Source organism: Hypanus sabinus, chromosome 27 (genome assembly GCF_030144855.1).
Source record: "Hypanus sabinus isolate sHypSab1 chromosome 27, sHypSab1.hap1, whole genome shotgun sequence".
NCBI classification, from domain to species: Eukaryota; Metazoa; Chordata; class Chondrichthyes; order Myliobatiformes; family Dasyatidae; genus Hypanus; species Hypanus sabinus.
This window is the reverse complement of record NC_082732.1, coordinates 44,983,581-45,010,351: the sequence shown is the minus strand read 5'-3', so window position 1 is coordinate 45,010,351 and position 26,771 is coordinate 44,983,581. Positions and strand designations below refer to the sequence as shown.

Here is a 26,771-nt window from a genome sequence, read left to right as displayed (position 1 = left end):
GATTCTATTGTACTTCTTTGTTAATACAGAACATGGAACAAAGAACAGTATAGCACAGGGACAGGCCCTTTGGCCTCAATGTGAATGCCTGCAAGTAAATGAATCTCGGAGTAGAATTTGGTGACATTATACATATTTTGATAATAAATTTACTTTGAACTTTGAATAGAAAATGTTCTAATATCAAAATTAAAGTCAAGCTTACTGTCAATATGCACAAGTTCTCATATATGGGAGGCAGAGTGGAAATATGTCTCTACCAAAGGAGGTGTAAGCGCTCCTTCTCTCCGCTAGTCTACGTCACCCTTGGGCAAGGTGTGGCCCCTCCCCATCCCCCAATCAGGGTCACATGAAGCCATGGGAGCAGGTGGTGGATGGTCATATGACAACTGGTGCACTTCACAAGTCCTGGTTATGTGACCACTGACGACAGGCAGACAATTGCTGAAGAGCATTGATAATGGCTGGGATCATCTGTCTTATAAAGGCATTGCCCAGAAAAAGGCACTACTGTAGAAAAATTTGCCAAGAAAATCATGGTCAAAGACTGTGACTGCCCAATTCATACAACATGGCTCATAACGAACGAACCTGAAGATGATGAATCAGAATCAGAATCGGGTTTAGTATCACTGGCATATGTTGTGAAATTTGTTGTGCAAATCTCAGGGTTTGCTGGATCTTGGTGGCCAGTGGTAAAATTCACTTTTTGTTCAATACTTCACTGGCAGCAGTACATTACAATAGATAATAATAAAAACATTAAATTACAGTAAGAAATACATATATATATATATATAATGAAATTAGTAGTGCAAAAAGAGAGCAAAAAAGGAAAAAAAAAACATTGAGGTAGTGTTTGTGGGTTCACTATCCATTCGGAAATCAGATGGCAGAGGGGAAGAAGCATTTCCTATGTGTGTCTTCAGGCTCCCATACCTCTTCCCTAATGGTAGCACTGAGAAGAGGGCATGTTCTGTGTGATGTGGGTCCTTAATGATGGATGCCACTTTTTTGAGGCATCGCTTTAAAGATGCCCTTGATGCTGTGGAGGCTAGTGCCCATGATGGACCTAGAGTAGTTTACAATTTTCTGCAGCTTTTTCCGGTCCTGTACAATAATCTGTCCAGAACAGTGATGCAATAATCAGAATACTCTCCACAGTACATCTGTAGAAATTTGCAAGAGTCTTTGGTGTCATACCAAGTCTCCTCAAACTCCTAATGCTTCAGTCCAAATACTATCAATAGTGCCATACAAGTTTCACAAGGAATCACAGAGTCAAGTAGCATGATGTCATGTCAATAAACTTACCCTCATTTGTTCACTTAGCAAGACAAAAAAAAAAGAGTTGGTCTCTGATTTCAGGAAGGGGGTGGTGGGTACACACCCCCGTATATATCAATGGTGCTAACTTAGCAAAGATTGAGAGATTCAAACATCACATCATGAATGGCTTCACTCCCAGATGGGCTCAGTGACTTTCCTCCACATGTTGAGAATAAAACTACACCTGCACATCAGAGAGGAGATACGAGAGCCTAAAGGCTCAACTCTGGGCAACAGCTTTTTCATCTTGGCTATCAGATTTCTGAATGGACAGTGAACCTATAAACACACTGTACAGCTTGGGGCATCAGAGTTCAGGGTTCATTTCCAGTGTCCTCTGTAAGAAAGTCTGTATGTTCCCTCCAGTGGGCATATGGATTTCCTCCCACAGTATAAAGATGTATGGGTTAGCAGGCTAATTGGTCATTGCAAATTGTCCCGTGATTAAGCTAGGGTTAAATTGGTGGGTTGCTGGACAGTGCATCTCATTGGGCAGGGAGGGCCTGTACTGTTCTGTATTTCTGAATAAATAAACAAACTACCTCACTAATTTTGCTCTCTCTTAGCACACTTATTTAATTTATATGTATATATATCTTATTGCAATTTATAGTTCATTTTATTTATTGTCACAAAACAGAAATTTCATGACACATTTAAAATCACAGAGTCATAGAGGAGGCACAGAAACAGACTCTTTGGCCCATGTAGATCATGCCAAAAGCATTTAAACTGCCTATTCCCATCAATCTGCTCCGGGACTATAGCCCTCCATATCACTACTATTCATGTATGTTTCCAAACTTCTCTTCAATGTGGAAATTAAACTCACATGCATCAATACACACACAAAATGGAGGAACTCAGCAGGCCAGATAGCATCTATGGAAAAGAGTATTGTCAGTGTTTCAGCATCACGTGTGCTGTAGCTCATTCCACACTCTCACAACCTTCTGAGTGAAGAAGTTTCCCTTTATGTTCCCCTTAAACTTTTCACCTTTCACCCTTAACCTATGACCTCTGACTGTAGTCCCAGCCAAACTCAGTAGAAAAAGCCTGCTTGCATTTACCCTGTCTATATCCTTCATAATTTTGTTTACCTCTATCAAATCTCCTCTCAACCTTCTACTTTCCAAAGAATAAAGTTCTAACCTATTCGATCTTTCCTTATAACTGTGGTGAACTACATATACCTGTCTGGACACGCCCCCCCCCCCCCCCACCCCGCTGACTGCTCCTGTGGCTCCTCCCGTAGACCCCGGTATAAAAGCAATTGGGGCCTGAGACCTGCCCTCAGTCTCCAGGATGTATCTCGCCTCACATCTCAGAGAGTTATTGATGGTGCATCAATAACTCAGGTACTCAAGTCCAGGTAACATCTGTGCCAGTGTTCTCTGTACCCTTTCAACCTTATTTACATCTTTCCTATAGGTAGGACCAAAAGTGCACGCAGTATTCCAAAGTAGGCCTCACCCAACATCCTATACAACTCCCATCTCCTGTACTCAAAACTTTGATTTATGAAGGCCAATGTGCCAAAAGTTTTCTTTACAAACCTATCTACCTGTGAGGTCACTTTCTGCAAATTAGAGACCGGTATTCCCAGATCCCTTTGTTCTACCACATTCCTTAGTGTCCTACTGTGCAAGACTTATCCTGGTTGTTCCTTCTGAAGTGCAAAACCTCATTCTTGACTGCATTAAATTCCATCTGATACTTTTCAGCCCATTTTTCCAGCTGATGCAGATCCCTCTGCAAGCAGTGATTCCCTCACTGTCAACTATACCCTAAATCTTGGTTTCATCTGCAAATTTTTCTGATCTAGCTAACCACATTGTCACCAAGTCATTGATATAGATGACAAACAAAGGACCCCAGCACCGATCCCTCTGGCACACCACTAGTCACAGACCTCCAGTCAGAGAGGCAACCCTCTACTACAACTGTCTGGCTTCTCCCATAAAGCCAATGTCTAATCCAATTTACTACCTCATCCTGAATGTCGAACAGCTGAACCTTCTTAACCAACCTCCCATGTGGGACTTCGTCAAATACCTTATCAAATTCTATGTAGGCAACATCTACTGCCTTGATTTCATCTACTTACCTGGAAATTTCCTTGATAAACTCTATAAGATTGTTAGACATGACCTACCAGGCATAAGGCCATGCTGCCTATCCTTCAACAGTCCTTGTCTATCCAAATACTTATATATCTGGTCTCTTAGATCACCAGTGATAATAAACCAGATCATTTTAACTTTTACAATTAAACTTTCAGAATGCCAGTCTTAGCCTGTGCTGGTCCAGCCAGTTTAATATTACTGTAAAGAAAGCACACCAGTAGCTACACTCCCTCAGGAAGCTAAGGAAATCCTGCATGTCCCAATTGACCTTCATCCTCTTTTTCCCAATAGACCATCAAAGTATCTGATCGACATGCATCACAACTTGGTACAGCATCTGCTCTTCCCAAGACCACAAGAAACTGCAGAATTGTGGACACGGCTTAGGTCATCTGCAAAAACCAGCCTCCCCTCCATGAACACAGTGTACACTTCCTCCTGCCTCAGGAAAGCAACCTGCAGAATCGCAGACCCCACCCATCCTGGACATGCTCTTTTCTCCTCTCTGCCATCAGCAGAAGATACAAAAGCTTGAAGATGTGTATCAGCAGGTTCAAGGACAGCTTCTAACCCACTTTTATAAGACTCTTGAATGGACCTCTTATGTGAGAAAGTTGAATTCTTCTCTTCAAGGCTCTTGCACCTTATTGTCTACCTGCATTGCACTTTCTTAGCAATTCTAACCAGCTGTGTCTATCTCCTTGCCCTATGGTTGCAGAAGATTTAACATAACTCCTCAAAATGAAAGAGCAGGGTTGAAGTTGTATGATGGTCTTGTCCAGGACAAACTGTTGAAACCCCCAAGAACCTCAAATTGTATGAAACAATTTTTGGAGACTGCAACTGCTTCTGGCATCTTCTCCATTCCTTTCCAGTCCTAATGAAGGGCCTCAGCCCAAAATGCTGAATATTTATTCCCCTTCATAGATACCACCCAAGCTGTTGAGTTCCTCCAACATTTTGTGTGTGTTGATCTGATTCTCATTAATTCTTTGTTCTGTTTCTTTAATCCTGTTGTCAGCAAGTGAAAATACCATCTTCCATACCAGTGGAGTGCAGACTCCCAGCAATGTTGTCATACAGTTGGATTGGAGTGACGAAACTCTGAGGGAAACCTCCAGGAACATCATCCCTTGGTCTGTCTCCATGATCCATCAACAGGTAATCATGGCTATTAGATAATTCTCAGAAGTATTGAGTCCAAACTTACATGAAGTTCAAGTTTAAATGTCATTCAACCATACAGATGAAGTTCAAAGTTAAGAAAGTTCAAGCTTAAGTTTAACTGTCATTCAACCATAGACATGAATACAGCCAAATGAAACAGCGTTCCTCTGGGGCCAGAGTAAAAAACAGACAGCACGTATAATTATAATAGCAGAGAAATACATAACGACAAAAATAATAATATAGTCTTAAGTCCCTGAGTGTTGTGGCCTGTAGGTTGTTGATGCATAGACTGATTGGTGATCATCTTTTGCAATTTTTAATAATTGATGCATTTAAAATTAGTGTCATAGTTTGTTACTTAATTTTTTCACTTCCTGCTGTTACAGTGACTGCAATGCAACAAAATAGCTCACAGTCACCCAAAATATGACTGTTTCTGTTTAACGTATGCAGAAGTGTATGGAACTGCTGGAGGAGAAGATGGAACTTATCTCCACTCTTAAGGATGAATCTGCAGAAAAGGACATACAGATTGCAACACTCCAGAAGGAGGTCGAGAACTTGACAGAAAAGCTTCCAAAATTGACTGAAGATGGCCTGAAGACAGAGGTAGAAAGAAATATTAAATGCAAGACCAATATCACGTTCCACAACATCTGCTTCATAAAGTCCAACTTGCTCACAGATTGAAACAAATCTCTTGCAGAGTGGAGTGTTTAAACTACCACTCCAGTGACCCAGTGGCCTTGACTGACAATTCAAAATCACCCGTGGAAGGGTGCACTTTAAATTAAATTAAATAATCTGAGATTTTGAAAAACCTAGCTTTTAGTCCTTCTCCTCTTCTTCTTAAGTCCATCTCTCCTTCTGGGGCACAGCAGCTCACCAGACTCCCCTATCCTGGGCCAGTCGTTCAAGTTGTCCCCAGGTGTAGCCAATCTTCGAAGATCTTTCCTCTCCCAGCGATGAGGCCTCTGGAGCTTTTGATGGAGTTTCTGTAGCACTGGGTGTTTACGGGATGGGGTTGCTAGTCCCATGCCCAACCCTCCTCCTTTCACAACCAGGCTGGGGACCATCCGTGAGAATGCAGCCTTTATTAGACGTGAGGTTCATTTTCTTGTAGGCAGCCACAAAACAAAGACAATAGAATCCATGAAAAACACGTAAGAACATAATGTATCGGAGCAGAATCAGACCATTTGGCCCATCAAATCTGCTCTGTCATTTCATCATGGTTGATCCATTTCTCTCTCAGCCCCAATCTCCTGTCTTCTCCCCATATCCCTTCATGCCTGAGTAATCAAGAACCTATCAAGCTCTGCCTTAAGTATACCCAGTGACCTGCCCTGTACTGCCACCTGTGGCAACAAATTCCACAGAGTCACCACCCTTTGGCTAAAGGAACTCCTCCTCATCTCCGTTCTAAATGGACGTCCCTCTATTCTGAAACTGTGCCTTCTGGTCCTAGACACCTCACCATAAGAAACATCCTCTCCACATCCACTCTATCAAGTCCTTTCAACATTAAACAGGTTTCAATTAGATCCCCCCCCCCCACCACCATTCTTCTGAATTCCTGTGAGTACGGGCCTAGAGCCATCAAACGGTCCTCAGATGGTAAAACATTCATTCCCAGAATCATTCTCATGAACCTCCTCTGGACCCTCTCCAATGCCAGTACATCCTTAGATAACAGCTAATTACACTCCAAGTGAGGCCTCACCAGTGCCTTATACAGCCTCAGCATCACATCCTAGTCATCTCAAAGTGAATGCTAACATTGCATTTGCCTTCCTCACCACCGAATCAACCTACAAATTAAACTTTAGGAAATTCTGCACAAGGACTTCCAAATCCCTTTGCTCCATAAATTTTTGAATTTTCTCTCCATTTAGAAAGTAATCTACAGTTTTATTTCTTCTACCACAGTGCATGGCCATACACTGACTATATTCCATCTGACACCTCTCTGGCCCATTCCCCTAATCTATCTGAGCCCTTCTGCAACCTCCCAGCTTCCTCAACACTACCTGCCCCTCCACCAATCTTCATATTGTTCACAAACTCGGCCACAAAACTATCAAGTCTGTCATCCAAATCATTGACATACTACGTAAAAAAAAAATCAGTCCCAACACAATCTCTGAACACCACCTGTCACTGGCAGCTGAACTTTATTCCCACTCTTTGCCTCCTGTCAATCAGCCACTGCTTTATTCATGCTAAAATCTTTCTTATAATACCATGGATTCATAGCCTGTTAAGCAGCCTCATGTGTGTCAAAGGCCTTCTGAAAATCCAAGTACACAACATCCGTCAATTCTCCTTTGTCCAACCTGTTTGTCATTTCTTCAAAGAAATCCAACAGATTTGTCAAGCAAGATTTTCCCTTGAGGAAACCATGTTGACTACGGCCTATTTTATCATGTGCATGCAGGTACCCTGAAACCACGTCCTTAACAGTCAACTCCAATATCTTCCCAACCACTGAGGTCAGACTAACTGGCCTATCATTTCCTTTCTTCTGCTTCTCTCTCTTCTTGAATAGTGAAGCAACATCTGCAATTTTCCAGCCCTCCGGAACCATGCCGGAATTCATTGATTCTTGAAAGATCATTACTAGTGCCTCCAAAATCTCCTCAGCCACCTGCTTCAGAACCCTGGGGTGTAGACTATCTGGTCTAGATGATTTATCTGCCTCAGACCTTTCAGTTTCCCAAGCACCTTCTCTTTAGTACTGTATTGACAACTTCACTCACTTCTGACCCGTGACACTCGATTTTCCAGTATATTTTTAGTGTCTTCCACAGTGAAGACTGATGCAAAATACTTATTAAGTTCATCCGCCATTTCATTGTCCCCCATTACTACCTCTCCAGTATAATTTTCCATCCGTCTGATATCTACTTTCACCTCTCTTTTTCTCTTTGTATATCTGAAGAAAACTTTTGGTATCCTCTCTCTTATTGGCTAGCTACCTTTGTATTCCATTTTTTCCCTTTTCATGACTTTTTAAATTGCCTTCTGTTGATTTTTAAAAGCTTCCCAAATCTCTAACTTCCCACTAATTTTTGCTTTATTGCCCTCTGTTTGGCTTAGACTTCCCTTGTCAGCCATGTTTGCATCATCTTGTCTTTAGAAAACTTTTTCTTCCTTGGGATGTATCTATCTTGCACCTCCTGAATTGCTCCCAGAAACTCCAGCCATTACCGCTCTGCCATCAGCCCTGCTAGTGTCCCCTTCCAGTCAACTTTGCTTAGTTCCTCCCTTGTGCCTCTAATTTCCCTTTACTTCACTGTAATACTGATACATTTGACTTTATCTTCACTTTCTCAAATTGATGGGTGAATTATATCACGTTGTTATTGCTGGCCTCTAAGGGTTCCTTTACCTTAAGCTCTCTAATCAATTCTGGGTCATTGCACAACAAACTATCCAGAATAACTGATCCCCTAGTGGGCTCAACCACGAGCTGCTCTAAAAAGCCACCTTGTAGGCTTTCTACAAATTGCCCCCTTGGGATCCAGCACTAATTAGATTCTCCCAATCTACATGTGTATTGAAATATCCCGTGACTATTATAACACTGCCCTTTGGACAAGCCTTTTCTATCTCCTGTTGTAATTTGTAGCCCATATCCTGGCTGACATTTAGGGTCTGTATATAACTACCATCAGGGTCTTTCGACCCTTGCAGTTTCTAAGCTCTACCCACAACAATTCTATACCTTCCAATGCTATGTCTTCTCTTTCTAATCATTTCATTTTTTTACCAACAGAGCCACCCCCCCCCCCCCCCACCTCTACTGACATGCCTGTCATATCTGTACATTGTGGATCCTTGGACGTTAAGCTCCCAACTGTAACCTTCTTTCAGACACAACATCAGACCTGCCACTCTCTAACTGTGCTACAATTTAATCTACCTTGTTCCATATGCTGCATGCATTCAGATATAACACCTTAAGCCCTGCATTCATCACCCTTTCTGTTTGTCCTCCTTTTACCTTGCAATTCATCCCGTTGACTGCAACTTTGCCCTATCATCAGCCTGTCCTTGCTAGCAGTCTCTCTACAAACTGCCTCTGTATGTAAACCAACTGCCCAGTCCTCAGCCCTATCATTCTGGTTCCCATCCCCCTGCCAGATTAGTTTGAGCCATCTAATAAACCGGCCCGTAAGGATATTGGTTCTCCTTGGGTTCAGATGTAACCTGTCTCTTTTGTACAGGTCATGTCTTCTCCAGATCCCAGTTATCCAGAAATCTGAAACCCTGCCCCTGCACCAGTTCCTTAGCCACGCATTTATCAGCCAAATACTCCTATTCACACCCTCAATGCCACATGGCATAGGCAGCAATCCAGAGATTACTACCCTTGAGGTCCTGCTTTTCAACTTTCTACCTCGCTCCCTAAAATCTCTCTTCAGGATCTCCCTGCCTTTCCGACCTGTGTCACTGGTGCCAATATATACCAAGACTTCTGGCTGCTCACCCTCACCCTTTAGAAAGCCGAGATGTCCCTGACACTGGCACCTGAGAAGCAACATACCATCTGGGTGCTCCTTTCTCATCTCTATTCCTCTAACTATAGGATCTCCTATTACTACTGCAGTCCTCCCCACTGCTCTTTGCACTTTCATCCCATTGTAAAGCACTTTGAACAGCCGCCTGTATGGAAAGAGCTCTGCAAATACGTGATATTATTATTATCAGGGAGTCCATTGTGTTTCGTGTATTTACTGTAAAGCCTGCAAGAAAATGAATCTCAGGGTTGCATATGGTGACATATATGTACTTTGATAATAAATGTAAGAAATAGGAGCAGGAGTAGGCCATCCGGCCCATCGAGCCTGCCCTGCCATTCAATAAGATCATGGCTAACCTGTCCGTAAACTCAGCTCCATCTACCTGCCTTTTCCCCATAACCCTTAATTCCCTTACTATGTAAAAATCCATCTAACTGTATCTTAAATATATTTAGTGAAGAAGCCTCAACTGCTTCCCTGGACAGAGAATTCCACAGATTCACCACTCTCTGGGAAAAGCAGTTACTCCTCATCTTCATCCTAAATCTTCTCCCCTAAATCTTGAGGCAATGTCCCTAGTTCTAGTCTCACCTACCGATGGAAACAATTTTTCTACTTCTATCTTATCTCTTTCAAAATTTTGTATGTTTCCATAAGATCCTCTCTCATTCTTCTGAATTCCATAGAGTATAGCCCCTGGCGACTCAATCTCTCCTCATAGGTTAACCCCTTCATCTCTGGAATCAACCTGGTGAACCTCCCCTGCACTGCCTCCAAAGCCAATATATCCTTCCTCAAGTATGGAGACCATAAATTTTCTTTGAACTATTATTATGAAGTGTAATATATGCTGCATCGGAAAGTCCTCAACTGCTCTCAGTTCCATGGTTACTCATGCCTTTAGGTGCTGTCTCTGTGCCCAATACGAATTCAGCTGGAAATCCTTAAAGCAACTCAAGAGGAGAGCAAGCAAAAGGACGTGATCATTGCTGATTTGAGAGACCAGATATGGCAGCTTGGACTGGAGATCCGATTGCTGAGAGATGATGTCGGCCTTGCTGTGCTCGACATGGTGACAAATGACAAAGAAGAGTCAAACCCATTGGAACAAGAAGTTACAAAGGAGGTGGGCAAAGTATGAGTCCTCTGGGGTAAAGCTAGCGATGACTCCGGTAGGAGCTAATCCACGGTAGTGTAAAGGCGAAGAAGTTAGCATGACTACTACAGTTGGAGCATCAAAGTTCAAGAGTTCAATCCCAGTATCCTCTGTAAGGAGTGTGTACATCCACCCCCGCCCCCGTAGAATACCTGAGTTTCCTCTCACAGTCCAGACACGCTGGTTAGCAAGTTAATAGGTTGAGACTGGAACAGCACAGGCACCTAGTGCAGATAATGGATTGCCTTCAAAATGAAAAAAAAACCCAAAATGATCAAAAATCACTGTCTTTTTGAATCGGCATCCACCAGCCCAAGTGGATAACATAACACAAACACTACAACTGATGCTGTTTAAAAGCCATTTGCTGTCTTACAGCCACACATGTGCATGTGACTGACACTAGTTAGAAACTGTTCAGTAACGTTCTCCTGTCCCAGTTGAGTGGCATAGTGTCTCAAATAAATGAAGGGAATCCCAGCTTTTTTTTAAACTGTCTGTTGTTCTTTAAGAGGTATCCCAAATAAGCTGCTGCTCCAATTAACTGATGGCCTAATTAACCGGAATCCACTGTACAAAGATTAAAGATAAGCTTTATTTGTCTTGTCAGTACATTGAAACGTACAGCGAAAAGCATAATCACAAGAGATTCAGCAGATGCTGGGAATCTTGAGCAAAGCACAAAATGTGCTCGAGGAACTCAGTCAGCCAGGCAGCTTCTATGGAGGGGAATAAAAGCTGATGTTTCAGACTGAGATCCTTTTTCAAGAGTCCTGTTCATTGAGTAAGGAGAAAGGGTACTTGCTTTCACCATAATACCATAAGGCATAAGAGCAGAATTAGAGCCATTCAGCCCATTGAATCTGCTTAGCCATTCCATCATGGCTTATTTATTTTCCCTCTCAAACCCATTATCCTACCTGCTCCAGGTAACCTTTGATGCCCTGACTGATCAAGAACCGATCAACCACGGCTTTAAATATACTCAATGACTTGGCCTCCACAGCTATCTGTGGCAATGAATTCCACAGATTCACCACCGTCCTCCTCATCCCTGTTCTAAATGGACGTTTGCTGCTGTTGTGTTGTTCTGAAGAACATTGTGGGCATGCTGTGTTGGCACTGGAATATGGGGTGGCACTTGCGGGTTGCCACATCCACAATCTTTTGTGTTGGTTGTTAACGCAAAAGATGTATTTCACTGTATGTTTTGATGTACACGTGATACATAGATCGGAATTGGAATTGGAGTGGGTGTTAGTACCAGACACAGCCCAAGTTCAGAAAATCAGATACGTTGAACTTGGTGTGAAGAAGATTATGTCCTGTACAATTTCACTGATGGGACATACTTTGATAATGTTTCCAGCTTCCCGAGGCATCAGCAGTGAAATCAGATGAGGAGACCAAACCAGAGAGCCAGGGTGAGCAGGAAGAAAGCAAATCAAGCTCGGAAGAGGATGAATACAGAGGGTCTGAGGGGCACCTTCCATCTGACTCAACCGAATCGGTCAGCTCAGTGAAATCTACGGACCGGGAGGAAGGTGAATCGTTCACGTCAGAAGATGAGGCAGTGAAAGTGTTGGTAATCAGGAACACGGAGCTGGAAGAGAAGGTGAAAGAAATGGAAGAGAGCTATAATATGTCAACAGGTAAGGGTCACAGGTAGATTCCCGGCAGATCAGGCAGTGTCTGTGGAGAAAGCAGCCGAGGTAAGGGCACTGAGTAGAATGATTCCAACCTGTGACCGCAGTCCCAAAAACAATCCATGCTTTTACCAGAGATCCCAACGCCCTGTGCCATTTCATGGTTTACGAATGGTCAGTAAGTGCCATTCTCTGAGACAGTGTGGTCCACCTGCTGAGCTTTTTAACTATTTATTTATTTTATTTAAAGATAGAGCATGGTACAGGCCCTTCAGGCTCAACGAGCCCATGTCATCCAATACACCCACGAGATTGATGAACCTCCAAACCGGTACATCTTTGGAATGTGAGAGGAATCAGAGCACCCAAAGGAAGCCCGCACCATCACACTCATTACAGACAGTGGCTGTAATTGAACCCAGGTCACTGACATTGTAATAGCATTACACTACCATAAGACATATGAACAGGATTAGACTATTTGGCCCATTGAGTCTGTTTTACCATTACATTTGGCTGATTTATTATCCCACTCAACCCCATTTTCCTGCCTTCTCCCCATGACCTTGTACCCTTTGACTAATCAAGAAACCATGAACTTCTGCTTTAAATATACACAATGACTTGGCTTCCACAGCCATCTGTGGCAATAAATTCCACAGATTCAGCATCCTCTGGCTGAACAAATTCCTCCTCATCTCTGTTCTAAATGGACGTTCCTCTATTCTGAGGCTGTGCCCTCTGGTCCAAGACTCCCCCACCAGAAGAAACATCCCCTCCACATCCACTTTATCTAGCCTTTCAACATTCGATGGGTTTTAACGATATTCCCCCCACCATTCTTCGAAACATCGGTCAGTACAGGCCCAGAGCTATCAAATACTCCTTGTACATTAACTCTTTACTTCCCGGAATCATTAAGAATCAGTCAGTGATAGGTCCTGAATTTATAAATTAATAAACGGTTCCCGCTTGAGTAGTTTTGATAGATCACCTGTTGAGAAGGAAATTCATCTGAAGAACAGACAATGTGCACTGTGTATTCAGTGTACATTTTCATCTCCATTCGGGTCGGATGACCTTTGAAACAGACATAAAGTGTACCTCACATTACTCCTTGGATTTGCTTCTGAAATAAAAGCAGAGGACGATGTCATGATTCAAGATTGTTTAATGTCATTTCAAGTACACAAGTGTAAAGAAGAATAAAATAATTGTTGCTCCAGATCCAATGCAGCACAAACAAAACACAATAAGATAAAGAGCACAATACAGGTTCAGTACCCCTTATCCGAAAATCCATACTCTGAAAACTAAAATCTGTCTGAATGCTGACATGGCATCACAAATGGAAAATTCCACAAGGTACTGGGAGGTTCCCAGGCGACGCACAGGTCAACGCACACCACAGACAATTCTGAAAAGTGACCTCGCATAAGTAATGACTAGAAATTAATGAAAATAGTAAAACACAGCATAGAGCAAAAAATGAAACTCTCAATCGTGTATTGAAAGAGTGGATTCTCTGCATCACTTAACGGTATGCTGATCATGGAACAAGGAAAGATCTATCACGATGAACTGAAAATTAAAAGCAATTATGAACATTAGCAATTAAAACAACCGGGTTGGTTACAGAAATTTAAGGAAAGTCACGGCATAAAATTTTTAATGATTTAAAAAAATGTAAAGATAAGGTGTCTGCTGATCTTGAAGCAGCAGAAAAATTCATGGATGAGTCCGTGTAGATCACCGCTGATGCAAATCTAACACTGGAACAAGTCTACAATGTTGATTTTTTCATACCTTACATAAAACCTAAAAAGATTAAATTACAAATATGGTGTACCTTTTAATCAAGACACAGCATCGCAGGTGGAGACCGAAAGCCTTGGTCGTTTGTTTTTGTACAACAGCTGATTCAAGTCTCTCCTGATGCCGCTGAACTGCTTTTGTTACCCTGGACACATTATATTTTCATTATATTGTAAATTCTTGCAATATAATATGTAATTTACAATATGTAACAATTTTTACTGTTTAGTACATATATGTGATCAACAAGTGTAAGACAAAGACTGCTTACCAGTAGCACATAAATTCAGAGTCGGGAATGATGGTGATCCTAAGCAATCTCATTATATATTCCAAAGTCTGGAAAAAAAAACAAAATCCAGAACACTTCCCGCCCCAAGCATTTTGGATAAGGGTTACTCAACCTCTAATAAAATAGAAACGCAATAAATAAATAAATAGATAGAATAGCTTAATACATCGATTGATTGTATGTCCATATAAACACCATGGCTACCACAGCAGGCCAAAGGCTAGGAATCCTGCAGCACGTAACTCACCTCCTGACTCCCCAAAGCCAGTCCACCATCTACAAGGCCTAGGTCAGGAGTGTAATGGAATACTCCCCACTCGCCTGGATGAGTGCAACTCCATCAACACTCAAAAAGCTTGACACCATCCAGTACAAGGCAGCCCACTTGATTGTTACCCCTTCCACAAGCATCCAATTCCTCCACCATTAACTAACAGTTGTAGTAGCGTGTACTATCTACAAGATGCACTGCAGCAACACACCAAAGTTCCTAAGGCAGCACCTTCCAGACCCACAACCACCACCATCCAGAAGGATGGGAACAGCAGATACCTGGGAACACCACCATTTGGAAATCCCCCTCCAAGTCACTCACCATCATGGCTTGGAAACATATTGCTGTTCCTTCATTGTCACTGGCTCAAAATCATGGAATTCCCTCCCTAACAGCACTGTGGGTGTATCTCCACATCAGGGACTGTAGCAGTTCAAGAAGGCAGCTCATCACAACCTTCTCAAGGCCAACTAGTGATGGGCAATTAGTGCTAGCTTAGCTGGTGAAGCTCACATCCTATAAATGAATAAAAAGTGATGCTGGGCACGGGAGTGTCTGTACACAAGGTGACTGACAGGAAATGATAAAGTAGTGGTGGTTGGGGGTGTGGAGGGGTGGGTTAGTGGGTGGAGGTGTTGATCAGCCTCACTGCTTGGGGAAAGTACCTGTTTTTGAGTCTGGTGGTCCTGGTGTGGATGCTACGTAGCCTCCTCCCTGATGGGAGTGGGACAAACAATCCATGAGCAGGGTGGGTGGGATCCTTCATGATGTTACTGGCCCTGTTCCGGCACCTTTCCGGGTCTGTGTCCTTGGTGGTGAGTAGGCTGGTGCCAGTGATGCGTTGGGCAGTTCAGAGGGTTCCTGTCTGCCACCAGGATGTTACATGTTCAGGAAGCTGACAGCTCTTTCTCACAGGGACACTCAGTACTCTGATCAGAAAACTCTCCCGTGCTGAGGATCATCTGAGGAATTCAGAGGCTGTGGTGGCGAAACTGCAAAAGGAACTGAGCGAGAGATGTTCCCAGCTACAGGACATGTCCAGCAAGGTGAGTGAGAGTCATTGCTCTGGCCACCACGACCAGGCTGGACATCACAACTGACCACAACCTCACAGACAGACATTTCCCAATGCCCCACCCCACAAACTTGCAGAGAATCAACCTCCCATACCCCCCACAATGTTCACACCCACCCCACTCCATTACCACTCAGAGGGACAACCACCCTCCCATCATCTCATTGAGAGACTATATACCCACACCCCACCCACAACCTCACAGAAGGATAACTCCCACCCACCCAAAACATTGTAATGTTTGAAAAGCTGTTGGACGAGTACATGGGCAGGAAAGATGTTGTGGGATACAGGCCTAATGTGAGGAAATGGGATTAGTGTGGTCAGCAGAGACTAGATGGGCCAAATGGTTGTATCCTGTGATGACTCCATATCCATGCAGACAGGTTACCTGAGAGACTGAAGTATTTGGGATTTAATCTTCTGCAGTGAGTCCGATCTCTCCCCTGTACAGTTCTCCAGCCTGCGGGAGGAAAATACCCAGATTAAGGTGGTGGCAGACCTACAGAGTGAAAACATCAAGCTCAGCGAGGTAAGTACCTGCAAACTTCATCCCTTACACTCATGGGGGCAGTATCCCCAAAATCCACCGGCTCCTTGAGTCCAGCACTATAACTTCATACGACAGAGAAGCAGAATTAGGCCATCTGGCCCATTGAGTCTGCTCCGCCATTCAGTCATGACCAACTTATTGTACCTCTCAACCCCATTCTCCTGCCTTCACCCCATAACCTTTGCCACCCTGACTAATCTACCAACCACTGCTTTAAATATACCCAATGATTTGGCCTCCAAAGCTGTCTGTAGCAATGAATTCCATAGATTCACACAGAAAATCATTCTTGTGTGAAAGCATTTCTATCCCTTAAAATTAACTGTTGTTCCTTCTTTTCCATCCCTTGGCCTTTTCCACCTATCACCTCCTGGCTTCTCACATCATCTCTCCTCCCCCACTCACCTGGCTTCACCTATCACCTTCCAGCTTGTCCTTAGCCTCCCTAACCTTCTTATTCTGGCAACTTCCTCCTTCCTTTCGTCCAGATGAGAGGTCATGACCCAAAACATCGACAATTTATTCTTCTCCATAGATGCTGCCTGACCTGCTGAGTTCCTCCAGCACTTTGTGTGTGTTGTTCTGGAGTTCCAGCATCTGCAGAATCTCTTGTGTTTAAGTGTATCTGTTCATGCAGCATTGTGATGAAATTTGAGAAAATTAATTATTGACTTCAAAGCTCAGTCAGGAGTTACCTGCCACTGTGGGATTGGGCAATGTGCTGAGGGTCTGAGGTTCAGTGTCTAAGTCCATGTTCAAAGTTCAAATATCAATGCAAATTTATACTAAAGTGCATATATCTCACTGTATACAAACCTGAGATACATTTTCTTGTGGGCATTTGCAATATAAAGAAAAGCAATATAATTATTGAAAAACCACACACTAAAAACAGACAACAACCAGGGTGCAAGACAACAAATTGTGCAAATACAAAAATAAAAAACAGAAAAAAATAATAAATAAGCAATAAATTGTGAGAACATAAGATGAAAAATCATGAGTCCGTAGGTTGTAGGAACAGTTGAGTGTTGAGGTGAGTGAAGTTATCCACTCTGGTTTATGACCCTGATGGTTGAGGGGTGATGACTGTTCCTGAACCTGGTGGTGTGGGTCCTGAGGCTCTCGTACCTTCTTCCTGATGGCAGCAGTGAGAAGAGAGCACAACCTGGGGGGTAGTGGGGAGGGTATCACTGATGCTGCTTTCCTACAATGGTGCTCCATGTAGATTAGACAAAGTTACTACATATATTTAAAGTGGAGGTTGGCAGTTCTTGATTAATCAGGGTTTCAAATGTTACGGAGAGAAGGCAGGAGAATGGGATTGTAAGGGAAAATAAATCTGCCATAATGGAATAGCAGGGTAGACTGAATGGGCCGAATGGCCTAAGTAGCTCCTATTTCTTATCGCCTTTTGGTCTTCTGAACCTGAACTCTGCTTTCCCTGTCAGCTAGTTACCAGACTGCAGGAGGAGGCAACAGGGAGTACAGACACTGCAGTGAAGCTGAAGGAGGAGGTGGATAAGCTGCAGCTGCACAGCTGTGCAGAGGAGGCAAGGAGACGGCAGCTGCAGGAGCAGTGTGACAGCATCAAGGCAGAAAACCAGACGCTCCGGCGAAACCTCCAGCAGCAGCTAGTGGAGCTGCAGGTGACCAGCGCCAGGGTACGATCCTCCTCCCCTCCCCATACCCCACTGTTTCACCCTTCCGTCCTGGTCCAAAGAATCATTTTCAAATCAAGTATCTCACCCCGATTTTGGAATGGCACCTGATCAGTCTCAGGAATTTTCAGAAGTTGGATTCATTATTTTGGTAAAGTGAATGACATCCACTTCCACTGAATCGTTCTGGCCTTAGGTCAGATTAGCCTATCCTTCATAAACCTTCCACATTGTCCAGTGATGCTTGCCTCTGACATCTTGTCTTCCAGTATAGGTGTCACGTTATGAGTGATGGAAGTGAACGCCATATAGCCTTTATCATGTTCCCTTACTGTTGCAGAGAAAATTATGCATAGATTGACAGAGAGTCCTTGAGCCTGTTTGGGGTGTAAAACATTTCAAACAAATCTTGTATGTCTGTTTTCCGCCTTTTTTAACTCAACTGTCTTCTCCAATAATGATGCAATTCTTTTTACCTCCAACGTCTCATTGCATTTCAACAGTCAGGTAGTCATCTTGGGTTCATTTAAAATGTTCTTGTCCCCTTGTTATGTTTTATAACTCCAATGCATAACCCTTTCATTCCAAGTATCATTCTCATGAGCCTCCTCCGACACCAGGACCAATGGGGCCCAAAACTGCTCTCAGTACTCCAACCTTGGTCTGATCAGTATCTTAAACCTCAATGTTACATCCTTGTTCTTACGGTGTATTCTAGTTCTCTTGAAATGGATGCTAACATTGCATTTGTCTTCCTCACCACCGACTCAACTTGCAAGGTAACCTTTAGATCAGGGGTTCACAACCTGAAGTCTAAAGACCCCTCGGGTAATGGTATTGGTTCAAGGCATAATAAAGGTTGTGAACACCTGCTTTAGGGAAACCTGCACTAGGACTCCCAAGTCCCTTTGCATCTCCAATTTTTAAATATTCTCCCCATTTGGAAATTCGGCTATGCCTTTATTCCTTCTACAATAGTATGTGACCTTATGCTTCCCTACACTGTATACCATCTAACATCTCTTTGTCCATTCTCATAATCTTTCCAAGTTTGGCCCAGAATGACTCCAAATGCCTTGTAGTTTTTTTTGTTTTATATTGGATACGGCATGGCCAACAGGCCCTCCTAGCGAGTCTGCATAGCCCAATTACAACCAGTTAACCAGTACATTTGGACTGTGGAAGGAAACCGGAGCACCCGGTTGAAATCTGCCCTATCACAGGGAGAACATGCCAACTCCTTACATGCAGCAGTGGGAATTGACCCAAGGTTGCTGGCACCGTAATAGTGTTACACTAATATGCTATCATGCTACCCCTCTCTGACTCCATGACTCTTACTGGACACACTCTTACTGAAGTTTGCAGACACTGCAACGTGCAGCAACACACCAATTAGCAAAGGAACTTGGTGGGGCAGGCAGCCTCTGTGGGATGAAATACACGGTTGATGTTTCGGGCTGAGACCCTTCATCTGGACTGATAAAGTATGTCTATTTTCAAGTTCAAGTTTAGGTTTATTGTGATACTCATGTATCCTAAGAACTTTCTGCAGGGGCACAATTGAGAGCATCCTGACTGGCTGCATCACTGCCTGGTATGGAAACTGTACTTCCCTGACTTGCAGAACTCTGCAGAGCGTGGTGCGGACAGCCCAGTGCATCTGTAGGTGTGAACTTCCCACTGTTCAGGACGTTTACAAAGACAGATGTGTAAAAAGAGCCTGAAGGATCATTGAGGAGCCGAGTCACTCCAACCACAAACTGTTCCAGCTGCTACCATCTGGGAAATGGTACCGCAGCATAAAAGCCAGGACCAACAGGCTCCAGGACAGCTTCTTCCACCAGGCCATCAGACTGATTAATTCATGCTGATATAATTGTATTTCTATGTTATATTGACTGTTCTGTTGTACATACTATTTATTATAAATTACCATAAATTGCACATTTAGACAGATGTAAAGATTTTTTACTTCTCACGTATATGAAGGACGTAAGTAATAAAGTCAATTCAATTTACCATACGAAAGATTCCTCCAGACAAGACAGTACATTTAACTCATGCACATAATACATAAAATAATGTTACTACAAATAAATTAACATATTAAAGATGAATTTACAACACAAATTAAAAAGTAAACAGTATAACGCTACTGGCGCTTCATACGTGATGAGACCCAGGTGGTGGCAGGGAGTTCAGTCATCTCAAGGCCTGAGGAGGCTCCAGTTAGTCTCCTGAGAAGCACTTTGAGATACTTCTCAACATTAAATATTCTCCATAAATGAACATTGTTAGATCTGTTGCACAGTGAATGATTGTCTGTTACTTTAATGGTGAACTTTATATTTAATTGCAGTTGGAAAAGTTCATCAGTAGAATGGTGCAAGCTATCTACAGCGCTCCTGGGATTGAGCAGCCAACCACAGAGATTACTGACGAAGATACACTTCAAGCCTTCAGGGTAAGAATTAAATGACCCAGTGTCATCAGTCTCTCGGCCTCGGTGATGTATGCCTAGTGGCCACTTTATTGATTATACCTGTACATCTGCTCTTTAATGCAAGTATCTAATCAGCCGATCCTGTTGCAGCAACTCAATGCATAAAAGCACACAGAAATGGTCAAAAGATTCAGGTGTTGTTCAGGCCAAAAAGCAGAATTTGAGAAGAAATGTGATCTCAGTATCTTTGACCATAGAATAATTGTTGGTGCCAGAAGGGGTGGTTAGAGTACAAGATCATAAGACCATAAGATATAGGAGCAGAAGTAGGCCATTTGGCCCATCGTGTCTGATCCACTGTTCAATCATGGGCTGATCCAATTCCTCCAGTCATCCCCAATTCCGTTTTCACCCCATACCCTTTGATTCCCTGGCTAATCAAGAAACTATCTATCTCTGCCTTAAATACACCCAATGACTTGTCCTCCACAACCGCTCGTGGCAACAAATTCCACAGATTTACCACCCTCTGACTAAAGTAATTTCTCCACATCTAAGCTGTAAAAGGACATCCTTCAATCCTGAAGATGTGCCCTCTTGTCCTAGAATCCCCTACCATGGGAAATAACTTCTAATCTGTTCAGGCCTTATAACATTTGGAATGTTTCTATGAGATCCCCCTCATTCTCCTGAACTCCAGGGAATACAGCCCAAGAGCTGCCAGAGTATCTCAGAAACTGATGACCTACTGGGATTTCCACACACAACAGTCTTTACAGTTTACAAAAACTGCTGCAAAAGAATATGTCCAGTGAGGGGCAGTTCTGTGGGTGAAAATGCCTTGTTAATGAGAGAGGTCAGAGGAGAATGGCCAGACTGGTTCAATCTGGCAGGAAGGTGACAGTAACTCAAGTAACCACATGTTACAACAGTGGTGTGCAGAACAGCATCTCTGAATGCACAACACGTCAGCAGCAGAAAACCACAAACATACACTCAATGGTTACTTCATTAGGTAAAGCAGATACGGAGTTACCAAATAGCCACTGAAGATAGTTCCTACATTACTGTGGTCTTGCTGTCTGACAAAGGACCCCTGGTGTTTCTGGTAAATTCAGCCGGCAAACCATAAATACACAATCTGACTGCAGCAACTTTTCTCAGAAAATTAAATGGGGGCAGGAGGAGGCCATTTGGCACTTGAGCCTGTTCTGCCATTTAAAAATATCACAATTGATTATTAAGATTAAAAATTAGCTTTATTTGTCATGTGTACATCAAAACAAAGTTTGCATCAATGACCAACACGGTCTGAGGACGTGTTGGGGGCAGCTGCAAGAATCCCCATGCTTCCGACACCATCACACAGTCAATTCCTCTCCATCAGATTTCTGAGCAGTCCATGAATCCATGAACACTACCTCACCATTTTGCTCTCTTTCTTCAATTATTTTTAAGTATATTTTTATTGTAACTTGAAGTAATTTTTCTATACTGCACTGTACTGCTGCAACAAAACCAACATTTCACTGCACATTTCAGTTACAATAAACCTAATTCTAGCTCTGATATTTTGAGTATTCACAAGGGGAAAATAGATAGCAACTATTAATAGAAAACAATTAATAATTGTTTTACTTTTCAGAAAATACTCGATGAACGCCTCGAATTTTATGGGACGTTGACAGCTCATGAAATACCAGTGCGTCCTCTCTTCACTGGCAACACTGAGGAATCCGAGATGGCTCCTTAACTGGGTCACCAGACATGCTCGCCTCCCTCAGCCAGTCCTGACATCTCTCTGGGTGAAAAACTGGCACCCAGACATAAGACAATAAAGACAGCTTAGATTTGTACTTCCAGTGTTCCTCATGGTTAACTATTTTATGCAATGAAGCAAAGATGTGGGGATTAAGGGACAAGATAGTGTTATAGTCAACTGAAAACTTTATTGTTAATGCTCAAAACAGTAAGATTGTGGTGCCACTCCAGTCCGTGCAAAAACAAAGATTTACGATGCATGTGCAGTATGGCTTAATTTTTTTTTAATTCCCATATTTACATGCAACAATCGACTTCGATGGTCCATAACTCTCAAAGACCATTGGTAGGCTGGGGTGTAGCATTATGCAGCTGCACAATGGCCCTTGGCAAGAAGCTGTTTTTCAGTCTTACTGTCTTGGCTAAGCTGTTTCTGTATCTCCTATCAGATGGCAGGAGATTGAACAGACAGTGTCTGGGATGGGATGGGTCTTCAATGATGTTCTGAGTGCACTGTCGGCATCACGACCTGTGGATTGTTAAGTCCCAATTATGTGCTGAGCCGTCCTAATCACCCATTGGAGCGCTTTGTGATCTGTCTTGCTGCAGCTAGATCCGCACTGTTATCCCATATGTCAGTATACTCTCTGTTGCACATTGATCAAAGTTGGCCAGACATTTTTGGGGTAGATTAGTTCTGTTAAAAAAAATTGCCTCTGTGTGCCACTTGGAATATTGCACTCTGTTCCAGTTGCCTCATTGCAAGGAGGATGTGGAAGCATTAGAAAGGAGACAGCGGATGTTTACCAAGATGCTGCTTGGATTAGAAAGCAAGTCTTACAAGGATAGGCTGAGCAAGCTAGGGCTTTCGTTTTGGAGTGAAGGAGGATGAGAGGTGACTTGATGGAGGTGTACAAGACAAGAACAGCATAGATAGAATGGACAGCCAGATATTCTTACTCGGGGCAGAAATGGCTAATGAGGAGGAATAACCTGAAGGTAATTGGAGGAAGGCGTAGGGAAGAGGCTGTCAGAGGTAGGTTTTTACACAGAATGTGGTGAATGTGTTTAACTTAACTTGGTTCCAGGGTTCCAAGGACAGAGGTGCAAGGTCAGGAAGGAAACAGTTAAAAAGTTAGAATGTTTTAAAATCAAAGCTTTGTCCAATTGGCTGCATTATCTCAATGAAATTGTTCACTGCTTTTTACACTGTATTTGCTGGTGTGTATTGAGGCAGGGTAGTCCAAGGTCAGGTCAGTGCTTGATCCAGGTTTGTTTTTGTGGGGGAGGGGTGCAAATGGTGACTGAGTGAGGTAGAAGTTAATGAGTGTCCTGGAGGGATCGAGGTTTCAACCCTTTGACCCATAGCGGATCATTTTATGACGTGCTGTGTTAGAACAAGTGGTCCGGAGTCCAGCCCTGGCCAAGAGGCTCCTGCTCTCCATTTTGATTTTGTTTAGGCGTTTACACTGAAAAGCAGTCAAGGCCGCCTGGTTTTACTATCTCTTCTTGAAGCGAGCCCACAGTCAGTGCCAGGAACAAATGGTTACGTGTTAGAATATCCGCCGCATCTCTCTCAGCCCCACATGACAGAATTCACCGAAAGGCAGCTGCAATTTCTGTGAACTCGTAATCTTGGTGTTCTTCAATCTACTGAAAACTTGGGAAGTTTAAAGAGTTCCAGGGAAAGTTTGGCAAGACTGCAAACTGACTGCGGTTAAACCTGGATGTAATTTCACTCACACAGACCAAGGCAAGATCAGTTACTCCTTAAAGACGTGTTTACCTTTCTCTGCAGTGGGTAAGCTTATCTCTCTTCAGTAAAATTTCAGCACAAGCCTTGCTTACTTATGGCTTAAGTTTAATAATAATAATATGTCAGTAACAGTACGATTGGAATAGGGAAGAAGAACAGAATGAGGAGGAATTTCTTTACCAGAGGGTGGTGAATGTATGGAATTCATTGCCACAGACGGCTGTGGAGACCAAGTCATTGGATATATTTATAGTGGAGGGTGATAAGTTCTTGATTAGTCAAAGCATCAATGGTTAAGAGGAGGCGGCTGAAGAATGGGGTTAAGAGGAATAATAAATCAGCCATGATGAAAAGGTGGAGCAGACTTGATGGGCCAAATTGCCCAAATCATTACTGCAATTTCAAATAAAGCTATTTATTGTTTGAAAGGTTCATTTATGAACCTTGTCTTTCAAATTCTATGTTGGTTTATCAAGTGATTCCAGATTTAATCAGCATTTCTGTTAATGAGCTTGATATGTCAAAGATCTCCATTCTGTGACTCTGGAAGTGTGATCCACAAGGAGACACTTACAGCTTGGAGTCAGATCATGACTTCTTGCTCACGTTCCAATAAAGTCCACCCACTAGAATTTCTCAGCTGCTTCTGAACCTCAGGCCAGGAGCAATCATTGACTGGGATTCTTTGGGCTGACAGGTCTCATAGGAACCAAATTCATAAACCATTTGGGTATTCCTATTACGCTGACAGGGCATAATCTGAGGTTACTTACAAAACATGACGTAACACAATTCTCCAGATACCCAGAGAAATGAAGAATGTCAGAGTTTTTGCTAATTAAATGGACCTTTGAACCAGGAGCAGGAGTCGGCCATCTGACCCATCTCCACCATTCTATAAGATTGTGGCTGATCTGGCTTTGGACTCAACTTCATCTCCCTGCCTCTTTTGGAAAAGAGGTGAGGAAGAATTTCTTCAGCCAGAGGGTGGTGAATCTGAAATTCATTGCCACAGATGACTGCGGAGGCAATGTCGATGGTTATATTTAAAATGGAGCTTTAAATATATGCAGTGACTTGACCTCTACAGAGCAGAGGTTGCTTGGTTTTTGATTGGTAAGAGGAGTCAAAAGTTACAGGGACAAGGCAGGAGAATGGAGTTGAGAGGGATAATAAATCAGCCGTGATTGAATAGCTGAACTGACTCAATGGGCCAAATAGTCTAATTTTGCCCTTATTTCTTATGGTCTTATGGAATCAAAGGTATCATGGCAGCCAGCCAGCCAGCCAGAGAACCAGTGCTGCCCACGGATAACCTTCATACATTCCAACTGACTCAGCAGAGACAGAGTGTTCCAGCACAGTCCGCTCTGTACAGCCCAGGCTATCAGTGACGTAGCTCTCAGCCTCAGTCACCGGCCTCGTGATAGAGAAGCACACAGGGCAGAGTGTGACCTGCTCTCAGCAACACCGGGCAACAGATGGTCCAGTGTTGGAGGGGAAATGCCAGACCTCAGCTGGAACCACACTGTGGTGTCAAGGTCTGCTGGGGTGGGGTGGGGGTAAAAACCTCCAACCATACCTAGTCAATCATTCAATTGTTACCCTATCTCCAATGCAAGACCATCACTTTCTTCTCCTCCGCCATCAGATTTCTGAACCGACAATGAATCCATGAGCACCACCGCAATTGGGGGGGGAGGGGAGGAAGGGGGGGAGGGGGGGAGATTTTATGTATTGTACTGTACTGCTGCAGCAAACAACAAATCTCACAACATAAGGCAGTGATAATAAACCTGATTCTGATTCTAACACCGTAAGACATAGGAACTGAATTAGGCCATTTGGCCCATTGAATCTGCTTCACCATTCAATTATGGCTGATTTATTGTCCCTCTCACCCCATTCTCCTCCCTTCTCCCCATAACCATTGACGCCCTGACCAATCAAGAATCAATCAACCTCCACTTTAAATATACCCAATGACTTGGCCTCCACAGTCACCTGTGCAATAAATTCCACAGATTCACCACCCTGGCTAAAGAAGTTCCTTTTCTTCTCTGATCTAAATGGATATCCCTCTAATTTGAGGCTGTGATCTCTGGTCCTCATCTCCCTACTTCTGGAAACATCCTCTCCACATCCACTCTATCTAGGTCTTTCAATATTCAATAAGTTTCAATGAGATCCCCCCCCCCCTTCATTCTTCTAAACTCCAGTGAGTACAGGACCAAAGATATCAAATGGTCATCGTTAACCCTTTCTTTCCTAGCATTATTTTCGTGAACCTCCTCTGAATTCTCACTAGTATCGGCAAATCCTTTCTTAGACACGGTCCAGAAATGCTTGCAATACCCCAAGTGCTGTCTGACCAATGCCTAATGAAGCTTTGGTATTCAATCCTTGCTTTTGCAGAGCCCTTGCCGCTAAAGGTGCTAGAGAGACATGACCTCCCCTTCCTCCACTTCAGCTGCCTTTCAGCCTCTGGCTCTCTGGACCAGGGTTTCCCTCCAGATGTGGCCAGCTGCTGGGCATACCTGGCTCTATCTCTGTCTCTATTGGTGCTGAATATTTCCCAGTGCTCTGTGCACCTTGCTAGGTCCAGTGGCAGTCTCCTCCCATGGTGCAGTCAGGCCTCCCACCTCCTCTTCCTTATTATTATTATTATCATCACGATGCTATAATTACACAGCACAGAAACAGGCCATTCAGCCCACCTAGTCTAGGCTAGTGATTTTACAATCATAAGACAACATATAGGAGCAGAATTAGGCCATTTGGCCCATCCAATCTGCTCTGCCATTTCATCATGGCTGATCCATTTTCCTTCTCAGCCCCAGTCTCCTGCCTTCTTCCCCTATCCCTTCATGCCTTGAATAATAAAGAATTTATCAAACTCTGCCTTAAGTATACAGTATATAAAGTCTTGGCTTCCACAGATGCTTGTGGAAAAGAATTCCACAGATTCACCACTCTGAAATTCTTCCTCATCTCCGTTCTCCTCTGTTCTGAGGCTGTGTCCTCTGATCTTAGACTCTCCCACCATAGGAAACATTCTCTCCACATCCACTCTATCAAGGCCTTTCACCATTTAATAGGTTTCAATTAGGTCCCTCCTCATTCTTCTGAATCCTAGTGAATTATGCTCCAATCGAACATCTTCCCATCTTTCTAAACCTGCATGG

The 26,771-nt window shown here is 43.2% G+C and overlaps 1 protein-coding gene across 1 annotated transcript in view; it reads left to right on the top strand.

Annotated features, from left to right (window-relative positions):
* LOC132381915 (coiled-coil domain-containing protein 27-like) overlaps positions 1-21,852 on the top strand; it is a 28,017-nt gene extending 6,165 nt beyond the window's left edge. Inside the window, exons 3-11 of the mRNA XM_059951628.1 lie at positions 4,477-4,616; positions 5,079-5,234; positions 10,056-10,277; positions 11,677-11,959; positions 15,250-15,380; positions 15,864-15,941; positions 17,414-17,626; positions 19,986-20,090; positions 21,715-21,852. Coding sequence (XP_059807611.1) covers positions 4,477-4,616; positions 5,079-5,234; positions 10,056-10,277; positions 11,677-11,959; positions 15,250-15,380; positions 15,864-15,941; positions 17,414-17,626; positions 19,986-20,090; positions 21,715-21,822 — 1,436 coding nt within the window. The 3' untranslated portion in view covers positions 21,823-21,852. The remainder of the gene's footprint in view (positions 1-4,476; positions 4,617-5,078; positions 5,235-10,055; positions 10,278-11,676; positions 11,960-15,249; positions 15,381-15,863; positions 15,942-17,413; positions 17,627-19,985; positions 20,091-21,714) is intronic.
* Positions 21,853-26,771: the final 4,919 nt, after the last annotated feature.